At 39.5% G+C, this 13,312-nt stretch overlaps 1 protein-coding gene across 1 annotated transcript; it reads right to left on the bottom strand.

Moving 5' to 3' along the window:
- Nucleotides 1-3,220: 3,220 nt before the first annotated feature.
- Nucleotides 3,221-9,757, bottom strand: fgf17 (fibroblast growth factor 17). Its single transcript, XM_040028492.1, has 5 exons — nt 8,814-9,757; nt 8,692-8,728; nt 8,279-8,456; nt 6,418-6,524; nt 3,221-4,609 (listed from the first exon to the last, which is right to left on the bottom strand). Exons 1-5 carry the CDS (start codon nt 8,843-8,845, stop codon nt 4,328-4,330), a joined length of 636 nt encoding a protein of 211 aa, XP_039884426.1. The 5' UTR covers nt 8,846-9,757; the 3' UTR covers nt 3,221-4,327.
- Nucleotides 9,758-13,312: the final 3,555 nt, after the last annotated feature.

Here is a 13,312-nt window from a genome sequence, read left to right as displayed (position 1 = left end):
AGGGGGCCAACGACCATATATAATCCCTGAAACACGGCCAGGACAGGTGAGGTAGGCAAACGGCACAAGGTCATCAGGAGTTGAGTTTTGCTCAGGCTGTGTCCCAATCCAGGGTTTGCAGCCTTAAAGGCCGATTACATTACAGCGGCGCGACGAAGGCTGTCCCAATTCAAAGGATGCTCGAAATGCGGCCCTCAAATGTGTCCTTCATTTCCCTGAATTTTAAGACTGTGGCGGTGTAGACTTCATGGCCCAACATATCCCACAATTCATAGCGCGGCAGTCAGTGTGGATAATTTTGCCACAGACGACAGAAGCGGAGCGGCCGAAGGGTAAACTGTCAAAAGTAAGTACTGAATATGATGTCACTTATTTATGTGCAAATGTTTAATAATGAAGAACATTAAAACATTACTGTTGGCCACATGTCGGCAAAGTTATGTGACATTAGTGATGTTTGTTACTTTCAGCGTTTACTTGGTTTTTAAAGCCTTTAAAATTAATAATACAAGAGTCGGACCTAATCTTACAGAGAATCTGATGATTTTGTGGATAATTAAAGTCAGCATATATCCACAAACACAACAGGCTGAAGTCAGTGATGCTGCTCGGTTTGCAGTCCTGAAATATCACGGCACAAGCAGGATCCACTGCACTGTTAATGTGAGCTAATGTTATATTGCTGCTCTCTGTTCGGTGAGGTCGAACAAAACGGACTTTAACGTGTGTTTGAACGAGCTGACGGTTCACTCGTTAAGCTGAAGAAAGATGCTTTAATCCACAGGAGTCACACATGTGTTCCACTGCACCATCTGGGAACTCTTTCTGTTCAGCACTTGTAATAACAACAACACTAAATCCTGCTTCTCTTGTTGCTGGTGTGTAGCAGTGTAACACCTGAGACTGCCACCTGTCTGTCTGTCCTGCACTCTCTCTCTGTTTCTTTCTCTCTGATTGTGGAATAAAAGTATGAACATGTGTTTATAAGTTACACTTGTGTTTGAATCCTGCAGCTTATCACACATTTGATTTCCATGTGTGACACCTGCAAGTGTCCAGAGTGAGGACAGACTGAGGGACCCACTGCTGCACATCATCTGTGAGGCTTTGCACCCCTGATGATCCACCAGGACAAACTCAGCAGTGTGTGAGGAAGAGGAGGAGGATGAGCCAGCAGCAGCTGACAGATGGAGAGAATAGACAGACTGTTCCCTGTTTGTGAAGGACTGCTAGGAAAGTTTAACATAACTGTCTGTGCTGAATCAGTCTTATTAGGTAATGTTCAAATAATGTGATCATCCCAGTGTTTCCAGTGTGGGAGAAAGTACTCAGAGTACTCAGGGCCTTCAAGTTACACACTATGAAAGGCAGCAACAAGTTTAATGTTCAGAAACCTAAAGTCTGTATCAGCAGCAGAATGGAGCTAAAATAAATGTTTGTTTCAGTTCTATGAAGCTTTGAGTATTTTGGATCAGTAGCTGCTGTGTTTGTTGCATCATATTGCTGTAACTGTTTATATGCTTTATATATTCTGAGGTAAGTTGATCTATAGTGTTACATCATATTCTATAAGGATGTTATGTGTTTGTATACTTTCTGCCCAGTTTGACCCATTTAGCAGAAGTCAGCCTGTTTAAGGCTCTGATATCTATTCTGTGTGACTTAAAGCAGTTATGACATGGTCTGATTTTCTCACCCAATAAAGGAATATTTCATATATCAGTCTACTCTTCATTCTATCAGACACAGTTTTCACAGCTCGAACATTTTCTTTTTACACATATATGTAAGCATTGAGCCAAATTTAGTAATGCCAACATATTAAAAGAACAATATTTGCCTCTTATATATAATACATCTATATACACACTGTCACAGATACTTGTCTTTGAGTGAAGATTTAAGGTGATTGGAAATTTAAATAAACGCAACTTGAGTCTTTACTGAAGCTCAGTGTTTGACACAGAGTTCATGTTCACTGCTGTAATATAATAATCTGACAATAACTTTAATATTGGCCATATTATATTTATATATTTACCAAAGTGAGATGATTTTAGTCTCACGACCAACATTAACTAATTGTTATTTACTAGCTAATCTTAAAATGACTGCTCAGTACAGAAAAGCCCAACAATCATGTTTTACAGTCACGTGGTCTCAGCCTCAGATACTCAACTGATCAAAGTGATCTCAGTGAAAAAAAAAACGAATTTACAAAAAAACATTGTTCTCCTTCATTTCTGTCAAACAAACTGTATGAAACGTTTCGCGCGGTTAGTATCATGGTTGCTAGGCAACCTGGGCAGCGCGACGAAGGCTACACCGTCCCATTTCACAAGCCTCGCACTTCCGCACTTCTCGTGCTTCCTAGCACGCGCCGTACCTAGGCGAACTGTGCGTACTCCGAAGCGTGCGGTCGCTGGATTGGGACACAGCCATTCAGGGGACGCTGTCCTTTAGTCAACTCTGACCTTCGACCTCACAAGAAAAAGAAGAAAAAGAGCAGAGAATAATTTCAAAGATAAAATAAAAGTAGTAAAATACATTAAATTCTGCTGAGCTTCCATTGTTATTCCTGATTTTTAAAAAAGACAAATGTGAAATTCATAATCAATGAGAGGGCTATGATCCCTACACATGCGACTGAAATGACTGCTGCTGTACTTTTGGGAGCACTAATTATTACAAATAATTGTTATTGCTTTGTGGTTATTATATATGTAGTACATTTCATATATTATATCAATATATTCTTTTTTTAATGAGGTGAAGATACTATACATACATATTCACATCTGGTTTATCAATATTTAATGAAATCATTTGAATGTTATAAAATTATTTCTGTAAATTTACTGTGAAAAACATTCTGAAGCCACACATCTGATTTAAATGGGATTATTAAATACTCGTGTGCTTCCTCCATCTTTTTTTCAAGTGTTTTCCTACCATTGTTTTAAAAATAGATCTCATTATATTCACATAAATGCAACCACATTTCCCTCCATCAGTGTTAATACTGAGTAAGACTCAAACCTTCCTTGTTTGCCAAGTTCATTAAAAGAGCTACATTCACTGGCTCAACTCCAAACAGCATAGGTCAGTCCTGACCGACAGCAACACAGTTTAATGTGATATGAGCACTGGTGTTTGTATGTAAATGTATTTGCAGACACTAACAACGCTCCATCCTTTCTGTGAAAGTATAAGTGGACCACTTGCAAGCACAGATTGGTAAACTGTTAAATGCAGACTGAGTTATCTCAAATAATTTATTTTTATGATGAGATGTTCATGGTGTGTCTGTTTGCCTGTGCGTCAGGCTGGCGACCTGTCCGGGGTGTACCCCGTCTCTTGCCCTATAGTAGCTGGGATAGGCTCCAGGCCCCCCGGGACCCTGATAAGGATAAGTTGAAGAGAATGGATGGATGTTCACGGCGTACACAGAACAAATCTTGCTGACACTGATAATGTACAGATTTCACCCTTGGCATTCCCATGAGGTTGAGTAGTGTCCTAAAATCCAAAACATTCCCTTTAGTTCATGCATGTTGATACATGAAATATCTTTGCCACTAGGCTAGGAGAAAATGTGGTATGTCATTGATCCGATTACAACGTCAGAGCAAATATCTAGACAGTGATTGTGTAATACAGCTAAACATTTAATGTCATTTTATTAGGAAAAATTAGATTTTACATCAAAGTAAAATATGTTTCTCCATTCTTTCTTTTTTAATTGAAGTGGCAACCCCCCTTCTGATCTCTCTGGATAGATTACCCCTTCATAACAAATGTAGGGCTGAATCCAGCCAGCATGTTTGGGCCAAAAATTCAAATTTGTTTTAAATCTAACTGTCCAGCTGTCTCCAATATGACCTTATTGGAGCTCTTTGTTTGTTACCTGCTGCTTTAAAAATGTTTCCTTGTGGTATGAATGGTAGTATTGTGTCGACCCACTGGGATATAAAGAAAAACATCCTTTAAAGCACAACTGAATGTATTTTATGATTGATTTGAAATGTGAAAGTGTAGTATCGAATGGTGTCGTGGGCTGTTTCATAGGCTTCCTCAGATTTCTTGCTAGCCACCCTATGCATCGCGTCACTTCATCCCTCAACACTCGCACAGACGCAATAGACAATTTAATACAATCCACTTGCTTTACTCTCTTTCAGTATTTACACATGATCATTTTACAGCAATATTATGGCATCTAAGGCATTTTTCACTTGTCAAAAAATATACAAAAATAAAGTTGCATCTGTTTCTTCCCATGTCACAACTGTCATCAGTCCATCACTTTTGCTGCGCCTAGGAAGAGCTAGGTGATTTTCCTGTTCCGCTTCGCTCTACGTGTGGACGGAAATCTGATGAACTCAAATGGTTTACTTTGGTCCGTGTTGGGGAAGGGAGGTAATCCTGTGTGCAGCCTCTTGATGAAATGGACCTCTCTCTGATTCTCCCTCGTTCTGGAGGCTTTGATGGGCCTCCCTTTCCGGGTGAAAGCCACATACCAGCCCTCATACTTGGCATTCTGGAAGGCTGTGTAATTGTTCTCCAGTACAATCTCAGTGAAGATACAATCTTTGCTCCGGCCATTTGGCTGTGTGAGAAGACAGAAAGGTTTCTTGTGTTACACCTGGACAAAAACTGTTCTGATTCATCTATATATAAAATTATTGCCGGAACTCATGGAACAAATGGCTTTATACAGTGTCAAAAAAAATGTCAGTGCAAACAGCTTAAAATAAGACTAACATTTGGAAGACAAAACCAAATTCTGATATAAATGAGATGCTGAGAGAACGAGCAATAACCCAGAACAATAACCCTTATTTCAGTTTACTCAACAGTGAGCTTCTGCTGACTCACTTATGCAAATAGCTTCTGATGTGTGTCAGGTAGAATTCTTATTTTCTTTCTTCACTAATTGCAAAAACAAAACGTATTCAGATTGCCTAAGGTGAGGGTTAGGGCTGGAACTGGCTGGAGGCTTTATGACTTGTATTCATGTATTTCAGTTGGAATTATTGTTCTATTTGTTCCCTTATTGCCAAGATTTGGAAGAAAAATGGAAAACCAAAACGTTCATATTATCATTGCCTACGATTAGTTAGGGTTAAAGTTGTGATCGTCAATGATGACGACTTAAGCCTCACGTAGTTAAATGCTGGCAAATATTGTTACCTTTGCACAGAGATGTGCTAGCTGTCTTTATGCTGCGCTAAGCTTCTGATTTTAGATTATGTTAAAACAGTTGATAGGTATCAAATTAAAAATGTAATCACCCCTTTCCCCAATGATCAAAGGAAACGAATGTGATTTAATCATTTGTTGTCATCTTCTGATATGTTGATAACAGGTACAATCTATAATATTAGAAAAATGTAACAGAAAATGTGTGATGGTTACATTCAAGTTTGTTGCAACTTTGTACACAGAATTATTGAAAAGAACTGTTCTTTTTATCTTTACCTACAGACTGTGTCACTGAACTTCTTATCTCTGTACAGATATCACAGCAGCCACAATTTCAACACCTCTGAATCGTGATGAGAACGAGATTTATGACTTGTCATGTCAGCCAGATATGTGATTTCATCTTTTCCATTTCCGTGAAGGAAGCGGAGAGTTGACTTATGACCAAACACACAGGGTGTGCATGATGGGAGGGTACTTCCCCAAGTCATTGTCAACCATGGCCAATAGGACTGAGTGATATCACTCAGTCCTGAGAGGATCCCTTTTTTCCAGTACTACATCATGTCCTGAAGTGACTGACAAGGTATGAGAATTCAGTAACAATGGACCGGAGCTTTAGCATCTGAGCTACAGTGTATGTTTTACTGGATATGCAGTGTGTTAAAGTAAAGTCTGTATTTCCTCTGAGGAAAAGTTTTCTCATAAGTGGTAAGTTTTCTTATGGGAAGATGGTTACGCTAACTTTACATGCTACAGACGGAACAATAGCACTGATGTGTTCTACCTGATGTGTTCATTTTCAAGATGTTCAAGGTGTTCATTTTGCCTTAACCTCTCAGTATCCACCAGCATCCACCAGATCATTGGGAACCTAGGGTTACAGTTAGGGTTAGGAGTGGGGTTTGCGTTCAGTTAATATCTACCCCAAATAAAAGTTTTGGAAAAAAAAAATACTGCATTGGCAAAGTGTGCTTCATTTAAAATATAAAATATTGTAGTTTCTGAAAACCTTCCTGTTTAGAATGTAGCTAAAACAAAACCCAACACTAACCCTAGATGGGTTGACCTGGTGGATGTCTACTATAACACAGTTTGACTGCTTTTTTGTTTCTTTATTTCTTTTTGCTTCACCACATTTGTCCCCTACTTTGCTCACTAAAGTCAGCATAGGTGTAGTTTCTGTGTTAACACATACTCCTCAACACATACCTTTCCAACAAGCTTCCCCTTCCGGTTCATACAGAGGTAGCGCCCACTTTCTGCACCTCTTATCCTAACTCGACTGCCAAAGGTGTCTGTCTCAACAAACAGGCGAGCTGCGGGAAAGACACAAGACTGTCAGGGGGCTGAAGACAAAAGGAGCCTAGGACACAGCCACAGACTCACTTTTGTCTTGTGTGTGTAATAAGTCATGTACAAAATGTCTTTATGGGAATCAGGTATTATTGAAAACACACAGTGACACTGAAATATAAAGCCCAATTTCTGCTGTACCATGTATGACCAGCATTTAGTGTCTGCTATTCACTACAGATATAAAACCTGCAGGGATAATGAGTTAATGCTGTTAGTATAAGAATCTGCACTTCTTTGCTCTGTGGACTCTCTTGAGCTGAAAGTCCTTAGTGATAACAACCTGATGAAAGTCAAAACACCAACTGATTAAACAAATGTTATGTCTGGTCATTAAAGACCTAGATCTTGCAAGCTGAATATACATTCTCACTTATTATTCTGCAGTTAATCATGGCCATTACAACAGTCTTGTGTATTGGGACTACAGAAACAAAGGGCTTGTCCTAATCAGCCACTAAATTCATCAGACGATGGTTTCATGGATGCAGCAGGGAGGCTGAATTAACATACAGGACTGAAAACACCTCAAAGTGGGAGGGACGGGCAGGCTGGATGTGAAACTGCTGGCTTTGCCTGAGGACATCAGTGCCCAGCAGGGGCTAAATAGCTGCGCTGTGGGGAACCACAAAACTCCAGATTGTCACTAATTCCTCGGAAGAGTCTCTTTAACAAGGCATTGTCACTGATTGCAGACTAGTGTACTGCATTCTGCCAAACTATGCAAAACCCTTAACCTCTTAACCTCCACCAAGTCATTTGTGACTTATTGGGACAGGAGTACGGTTTCGGTTCAGCTGACGTCTCAGTGGATTTCAACTGAATCTCTACTGAATATAGAATTTTCTCCTATTTGGAAGATCGAAATGTTAAAGCTTTTAACAGAAAAATATGTATGACACTTTATTAACATGTTCAGCTACTTTGTGGAAAATGGCCCCTTTTTAGTATGGGGCTAGCATCATTTTGTGCCTTTTGATAATGCAACTATTACAATATATAGAAATTGTGGAATGAACAAACTTTTGGATTTTGGAAAAATAAATTAATACTCAAAGCCTACTGATGATATCCATGATTTTTAAATATCAAATATATTGTGAATGTAATACACATTTGAGATATGGTAAATAAGTATGCAATTGCTCTTTTCGAGGTTTCTGTACAGGTATAGTTACATAGTCACAAAATGTACTATATTTATTATTATTATTATTATTATTATTATTATTATTATTATTATTTCCTAAGGAAACATTAATAATAATATCAGTAATATTTTACATGAATATTCAGCCATAATATTAATGTAGAGAAAAGTTCATATTGTGGCAGCTCTACTCAAAATAAAAATACAATCCGGTGGTGAGAGTCTGTCAATATAAATGTATTAAATTATATCTAAATGTATAAAACCAGTTTGTGATCATTACATATTTATCCCGGCACGTTTTAAATGATGTTAATTGCCCAAATGTTAACTGTACTTCACAGTTTGCGTGTTTGAACAAAAATGTACCTTTACATTAAGAAGAAGAAGAACATAAAACAAATCAGTTGAAAATCTTTTTCACGTAAATGTTTTTGTATTATTTTTTCGAGGGATGGGCTGCTGGAAAGAAAATTGACAACTTAATGCTTTCTCATGAAATATCTACCGGTAGGCCTTAGTGATCGTAATCCTTGGTTATTCTTAAAGTAACTCGTTAGCTCTTACCGTACAGATTTCCATCCTCGGCGGTGGCGGTGACCCTTTTGCCGTGAATCTGGACGTGTTTCCCGCTAGTGCGACTGTAGAGCTGGTAAACTCTGACCTGTCTTCGGCTGAGCTGGTCCGTCACTGCGCCCTGCGTCCTCACATACTGGTTAAAATTAGGAGACGGGTGATTCTCCCCCTTTTTTATGCAAAGGGAAAAATGAAATACATAATGTTGTCTTTCTAATCTGGGATAAAGAAACGATAGCCAATTTTAGAAGCACCAAAATACGTCAGATTTTTTCACAAATGAATATTCCTTTGCACACTAACATCGGCACTCATATTCAAATGTCGTTTGGATCGCAGCCTTGTAATTGTTCCTTCTTTCAACTATTCCTTATTGTTAACAGGTTTAAGTTTTAGTGGCTTACCTGAGCCTGACACCACAGCACGAAAAAATGAAACGATCTGCAGGAGTAACAAAAAATGAATGAGCAACAAAGAAGTGATTTTTTTGTGGCTATCATACAATCAGAGTGTGTGGCCCGCTTACATGTAAATACAGTGTTGGTTTATTCCATACATTCTCTCTCTTATTTTAACCGGTCAAGGAGCAGAGTTCTTTCGGCAGTAAATCCCAGAAGGATGCGGTAAATAAATCCAAGCGTTCCCACAGTGTCGCATATGCACTCCTGACCTGTCCATCCACACCGACAAAGTCTGCAGCAGTTATTTCCTGTCACATTTATCAGAAAGCTGATCCAGCTGATTGGGTAGTGAAAAATTCTTCGAAACATCAAAAGCGGACGCATCCATTATAAAGCAGAAAGGCTGTAATGCTGCTCTTTACATGACTAGGATGGAAACGTGAGGGGATCCCCAGCTCGCTGCGCTGCTGCTTGGTTTGATTCCAGCTTTTGAAAAGCCCTCTGTGTCACTGGGACCCGGCTACTCACTGGTTAAATGGTGAAAGGCTCAAGTCCCTCCTTGAAATCTTGTGGGTGGGGACAGCAGCGGGACCAATAATTTACAGTTTGTCAGAAGTGCTAAGACAGACAAACTTTCTAAGCTTTTCTTGAAACTGTAAATGCAAAATACAGTTTTCACAGCACATCTGCATCACACACAGTTTCAGTACAACGAAAAACACGTTTGCCCTGAACAAAGGTTCAGTCAGTCTGTTTGTTGCAGATGTTGATGATTACGCTTCAATTCTTTAAAAATACCCACAGGATCTATTTTTCGATTTACCCCTGCAATTCACTGCTGTCGTGGATTAGTGATATATAAATAACTGAAGCGAATACTGCTGTCAGTGTTGTGTTTAAGAAATGACATCTGTGCTTTAGTTACGTTCAACTTGTCCTTCCAGAGGGAAACACCTGGGACAGGTCGCCTGTCTGTCAGGGTTTAATCTACTTCTCAACATTAATTACAGCACTGTGTTTGAAAATGAGAAGCCTAATAGCAATTTATGGGAAATGTTGGGAGGTGTTAATGAAACTATAGCAACCCCCCACAACACTTCTGCTTGTGTTACCTGGTCACACTTTGGGCTCATGTAGAACAAATCATTTAGACAAAAAGTGTGTTTTTTCTTCACATGAGCAATCAGCATCCCGAGAGAAGCTCCCGAGCTGCGCTAACAGTGGAGTTCAGAACAGCCTTTTCTTAATCCGGCCAAAACAGTGTAAGAAATCTACGCAAGCCAATTTTGGATGTTGTCCTTAGGTTTTTTTTTCTGTTCCGATTTAATGTTGAAAACCACTCTAGTTTGTAAAAGCTCTCTGTTCAAGATAAACGACCTTTTGTTTTCCTACCCCACATAAAGCTTTATAACGTGAAAACAGGAGTGCAACTGGACACAATACCAGTGCAAGATTGTTGAAACCCAGCAGATAAACATCAGTCACCAGCTCTGCTATGTTTGCTACAAGTGTGAGACGGACAGCACATGAGTTTTCTGAAAAAATAGCAGTTTCTGCCTTACCTGAAGGCTCTTCCTGGAGCACTCACCTCACTTACTCAACTGCCTGCAGCATTCTCTCCACCTGTGGAAAAGCAGACCAGTCACCTCTTCCTCAGGAGTCCAAGTAAGCTACCTCACTTTCACTCACTAATTGGACTTTCCTTACAGAACTTATTTGGACTTCTCAGACTAATAGCTCTCTGTTCACCCAGAGTCACACCTGTCATGTTCATATCAGCTCAGAAGAGTCACCTCCGTCCTTGCTGCCTAAGTTCAGCCCATGTGGCCCATTAACAAAAAGTGGTTTGGGGTTCAGTGGTTGAAGCACTGATCTTCCACTCAGCAGATGCCCAGTAGACATTAAAGCAATAGTCAGTGGTTTTGAGACTGCATACTGGCCACTGTGTTCCCGTATTGCATTCCCTATGGGCTGTTTTAACTGCATGCAATCAACGCATGGTCAGATACACGATATTGCCAAAGGTAGTCTCTTTCCCATGTAAATCACTGAATTCGGGAGTTCCAATCATTTCCACAGGTGTATAAAATCAGTGACCTAGTCATGCAGACTGCTTCTACAAACATTTGTGAAAGAACGAGTCTCTCTCAGGAGCACCCTGGGGAACAAGTCCAGTCATGAAAAGGCCTCGCTACTAAATATTCCACAGTGAACTTTTAATGGTACTATAACTATGTGAAAGCGACTGGTAATGACAGAAACTCAGACAAGAAGTGGTAGGGCTGAATAAAATCACTCAGTGTGGTCGGTGGATGCTGAGGCAGAAGGTCTTCATCTTTCTGCATAGTCAATTGTTACAGACCTCCCCACCTCATGTGGCCTTCAGATTAGCTCAAGAGCAGCGCATGGAGAGCTGCATCCAAACCTTATATCACTGAGCACAATGCAAATCCAGGGATACAGTGGTGTAAAGCACATCTCCACTGGACTGTAGGTGTAGACGGGTTCTCTGGAGCGATTAATCACGCTTCTCCATCTGGCAATCTGACGGATGAGCCTGATCTGTGGTTGTTTTTCAGGAGTTGGGCTCAGATCCTTAACTCCAGTGAAAGAAACTCTTAATGCTTCAGCATACCAAGACAGCTCTGGACAATTTCATATTCCCAACTTTCTGGGAACAGTTTTGGCATGAACGTTACGGTTCCAACCTGACCGTGCACTAGCGCACAAAGCAAGGGCCATAAAAGCATGAATGAGCGAGTTTGGTGTGAAAGAACTAGACTGGCCTACAGAGAGTCATGAGCTCAAACAGATGGAATACATTTGGGGTGAATTAGTATCATCAGTATCTGACCTCAGCTGACCTGGAAACTTCTGTCCAGGTACCCTCTCCTCCAACAAAATGGGAAACCCTGAACAAACCTTAATTCTGTGTTGCGTTGTCAGGATTTAGAAATTTGATTTAGAGCAGTAAAATGTTACCTGCACGCAAAATGCTCAAAAACAATAAACAACAAGAAGAAAACAGAAAATCAAACAGAAATGAAAAAAGACGAATGAGACAAAATGAAAGAGAAAATAAAGGAAGGTTAAAAAGAGGAGCCAGAAAGGACAAGGAAAAGAGAGGTTGATGGGGAGAATTAGAACAGGGGAATATGAGAGGTGAAAAAGAACAGAAAAGGCAAGTGGAGAAAAACTAAAGAGGGGAATAGGAACGAGAGAAAAGGTAGAGAAGAAAAAATGATCAAAGAAGATCTGAGAAGACAGCAGAGCTGGTAGATGGGCGTGTATTTTGTTAGCTGCTGGGTCCAGATGAGGTGTATTTTGTGAACAACAGTGTAACATGAAGCTTCAAGTGCCTTCACGTCTTGGCCTTCTCACGTTCTCTTGACCTCACTACTACAATCATCCCCACCGAGGGCAATAAAGCAGTAAAACGCAGCAGTTAGGCATCTCTGACATGTTGATCTGTTTTTAACTGCTTGACAGGAGTCACTGTTACTGACTGCTGATGTCACCTTTACTGTAAGCCCATCAACTCATCCATCAGTTCTCCTCTAGTGGAACAACAATTAGTATTGTCTTAGTAAGAAAACACACACTTAGTAATGTGAGTGATGATTTAACAGCATGATGCAGGCTGCAGCAAGTGTGTTTTTGTTTGCCTGGGGAAATAACTTGGCCCGTGCCAGCATATAATGCTGCAGTGACAGTTCCACATCATCCATGCGATGAGAACGCTCTCTCCGATTCATCGTAAACTGTCTGAAAGAAAAAATAAACTGACAACAAAATTCTTACAAACAGCATAAATTCAGTGACTGAGTGACTGATTTGTTCATGTGATAAATGAAATGATAAAACCTGGATTTCAGACAATAAGAAAACTAAGACTAGGAAAATTATATTAGAGATTATATGGTTAGAAATAAAAAGTAAATACAAATATGTGTTTATTATTAACTGTGAAAGAAATACTTTGATCAAACTGGAAGCATCACTGCTTGCCGTGAAACTGCTGAACTGCAAATTTCTCAGAAGAAAATTTGTTAGTGTGTCTGTGCAGCGTTCCCTGTTTCTCAGGGACATCTGAGGTGAAACGAGTTTGAAATGATTATTTTTCCAAAATAATTTCTATTATGAAAAGATGAAAAGAAATGAAAAGAACTTGGATCGGAGCACCATCCCTACAAATTACTTTGGAAACGGTGCACACCAAGGTCGCTGACCTACACTATAACTTAAATACGTTTTGTGCTCCTAATCAGTGTGTTGAAATTGTGACTTAGCATCCTAAGAATACTGTAGCTATCATGGTTGTTAGGTTGAGGGAATAAGATAAATGCCTGACCACTAATCTTTTCCTTAAGCTGAATCTGTGATTGAAATGCATCTTATCTAAAATCCATATACATAGTTGGGGTAGTGAATGGTGCACTTTCATTGTATGTTAGTTTTTGGTTTTTATTATAATTTGGTTGAGTTTAGTGATAAAAAATGTGGTTAATTTCTTTTATAAAACAGGTTTAGATGTCAAAAATTAATGGCTGGGTTTGGATTAAAAAAACAAACAAAAAAACAACAACCTAGTTCTAGTCTTGTTGTAGCCCTGATGAACAATCAA

This window comes from Simochromis diagramma, unplaced genomic scaffold (genome assembly GCF_900408965.1).
Source record: "Simochromis diagramma unplaced genomic scaffold, fSimDia1.1 OVJJ01000781.1, whole genome shotgun sequence".
NCBI lineage: Eukaryota > Metazoa > Chordata > Actinopteri > Cichliformes > Cichlidae > Simochromis > Simochromis diagramma.
Note: the sequence above shows the minus strand (reverse complement) of the source record. Positions and strands in the feature narration are given on the sequence as shown.

Coding starts and splice junctions, on each gene's coding strand:
- fgf17 (XM_040028492.1), bottom strand. CDS start 8,845: ATGTATGGAATAAACCAACACTGTATTTACAT. Junction 8,729..8,813: donor AACCAACACTGTATTTACAT/GTAAGCGGGCCA, acceptor TTACTCCTGCAG/ATCGTTTCATTTTTTCGTGC. Junction 6,525..8,278: donor CGAGGATGGAAATCTGTACG/GTAAGAGCTAAC, acceptor TCTTTCCCGCAG/CTCGCCTGTTTGTTGAGACA.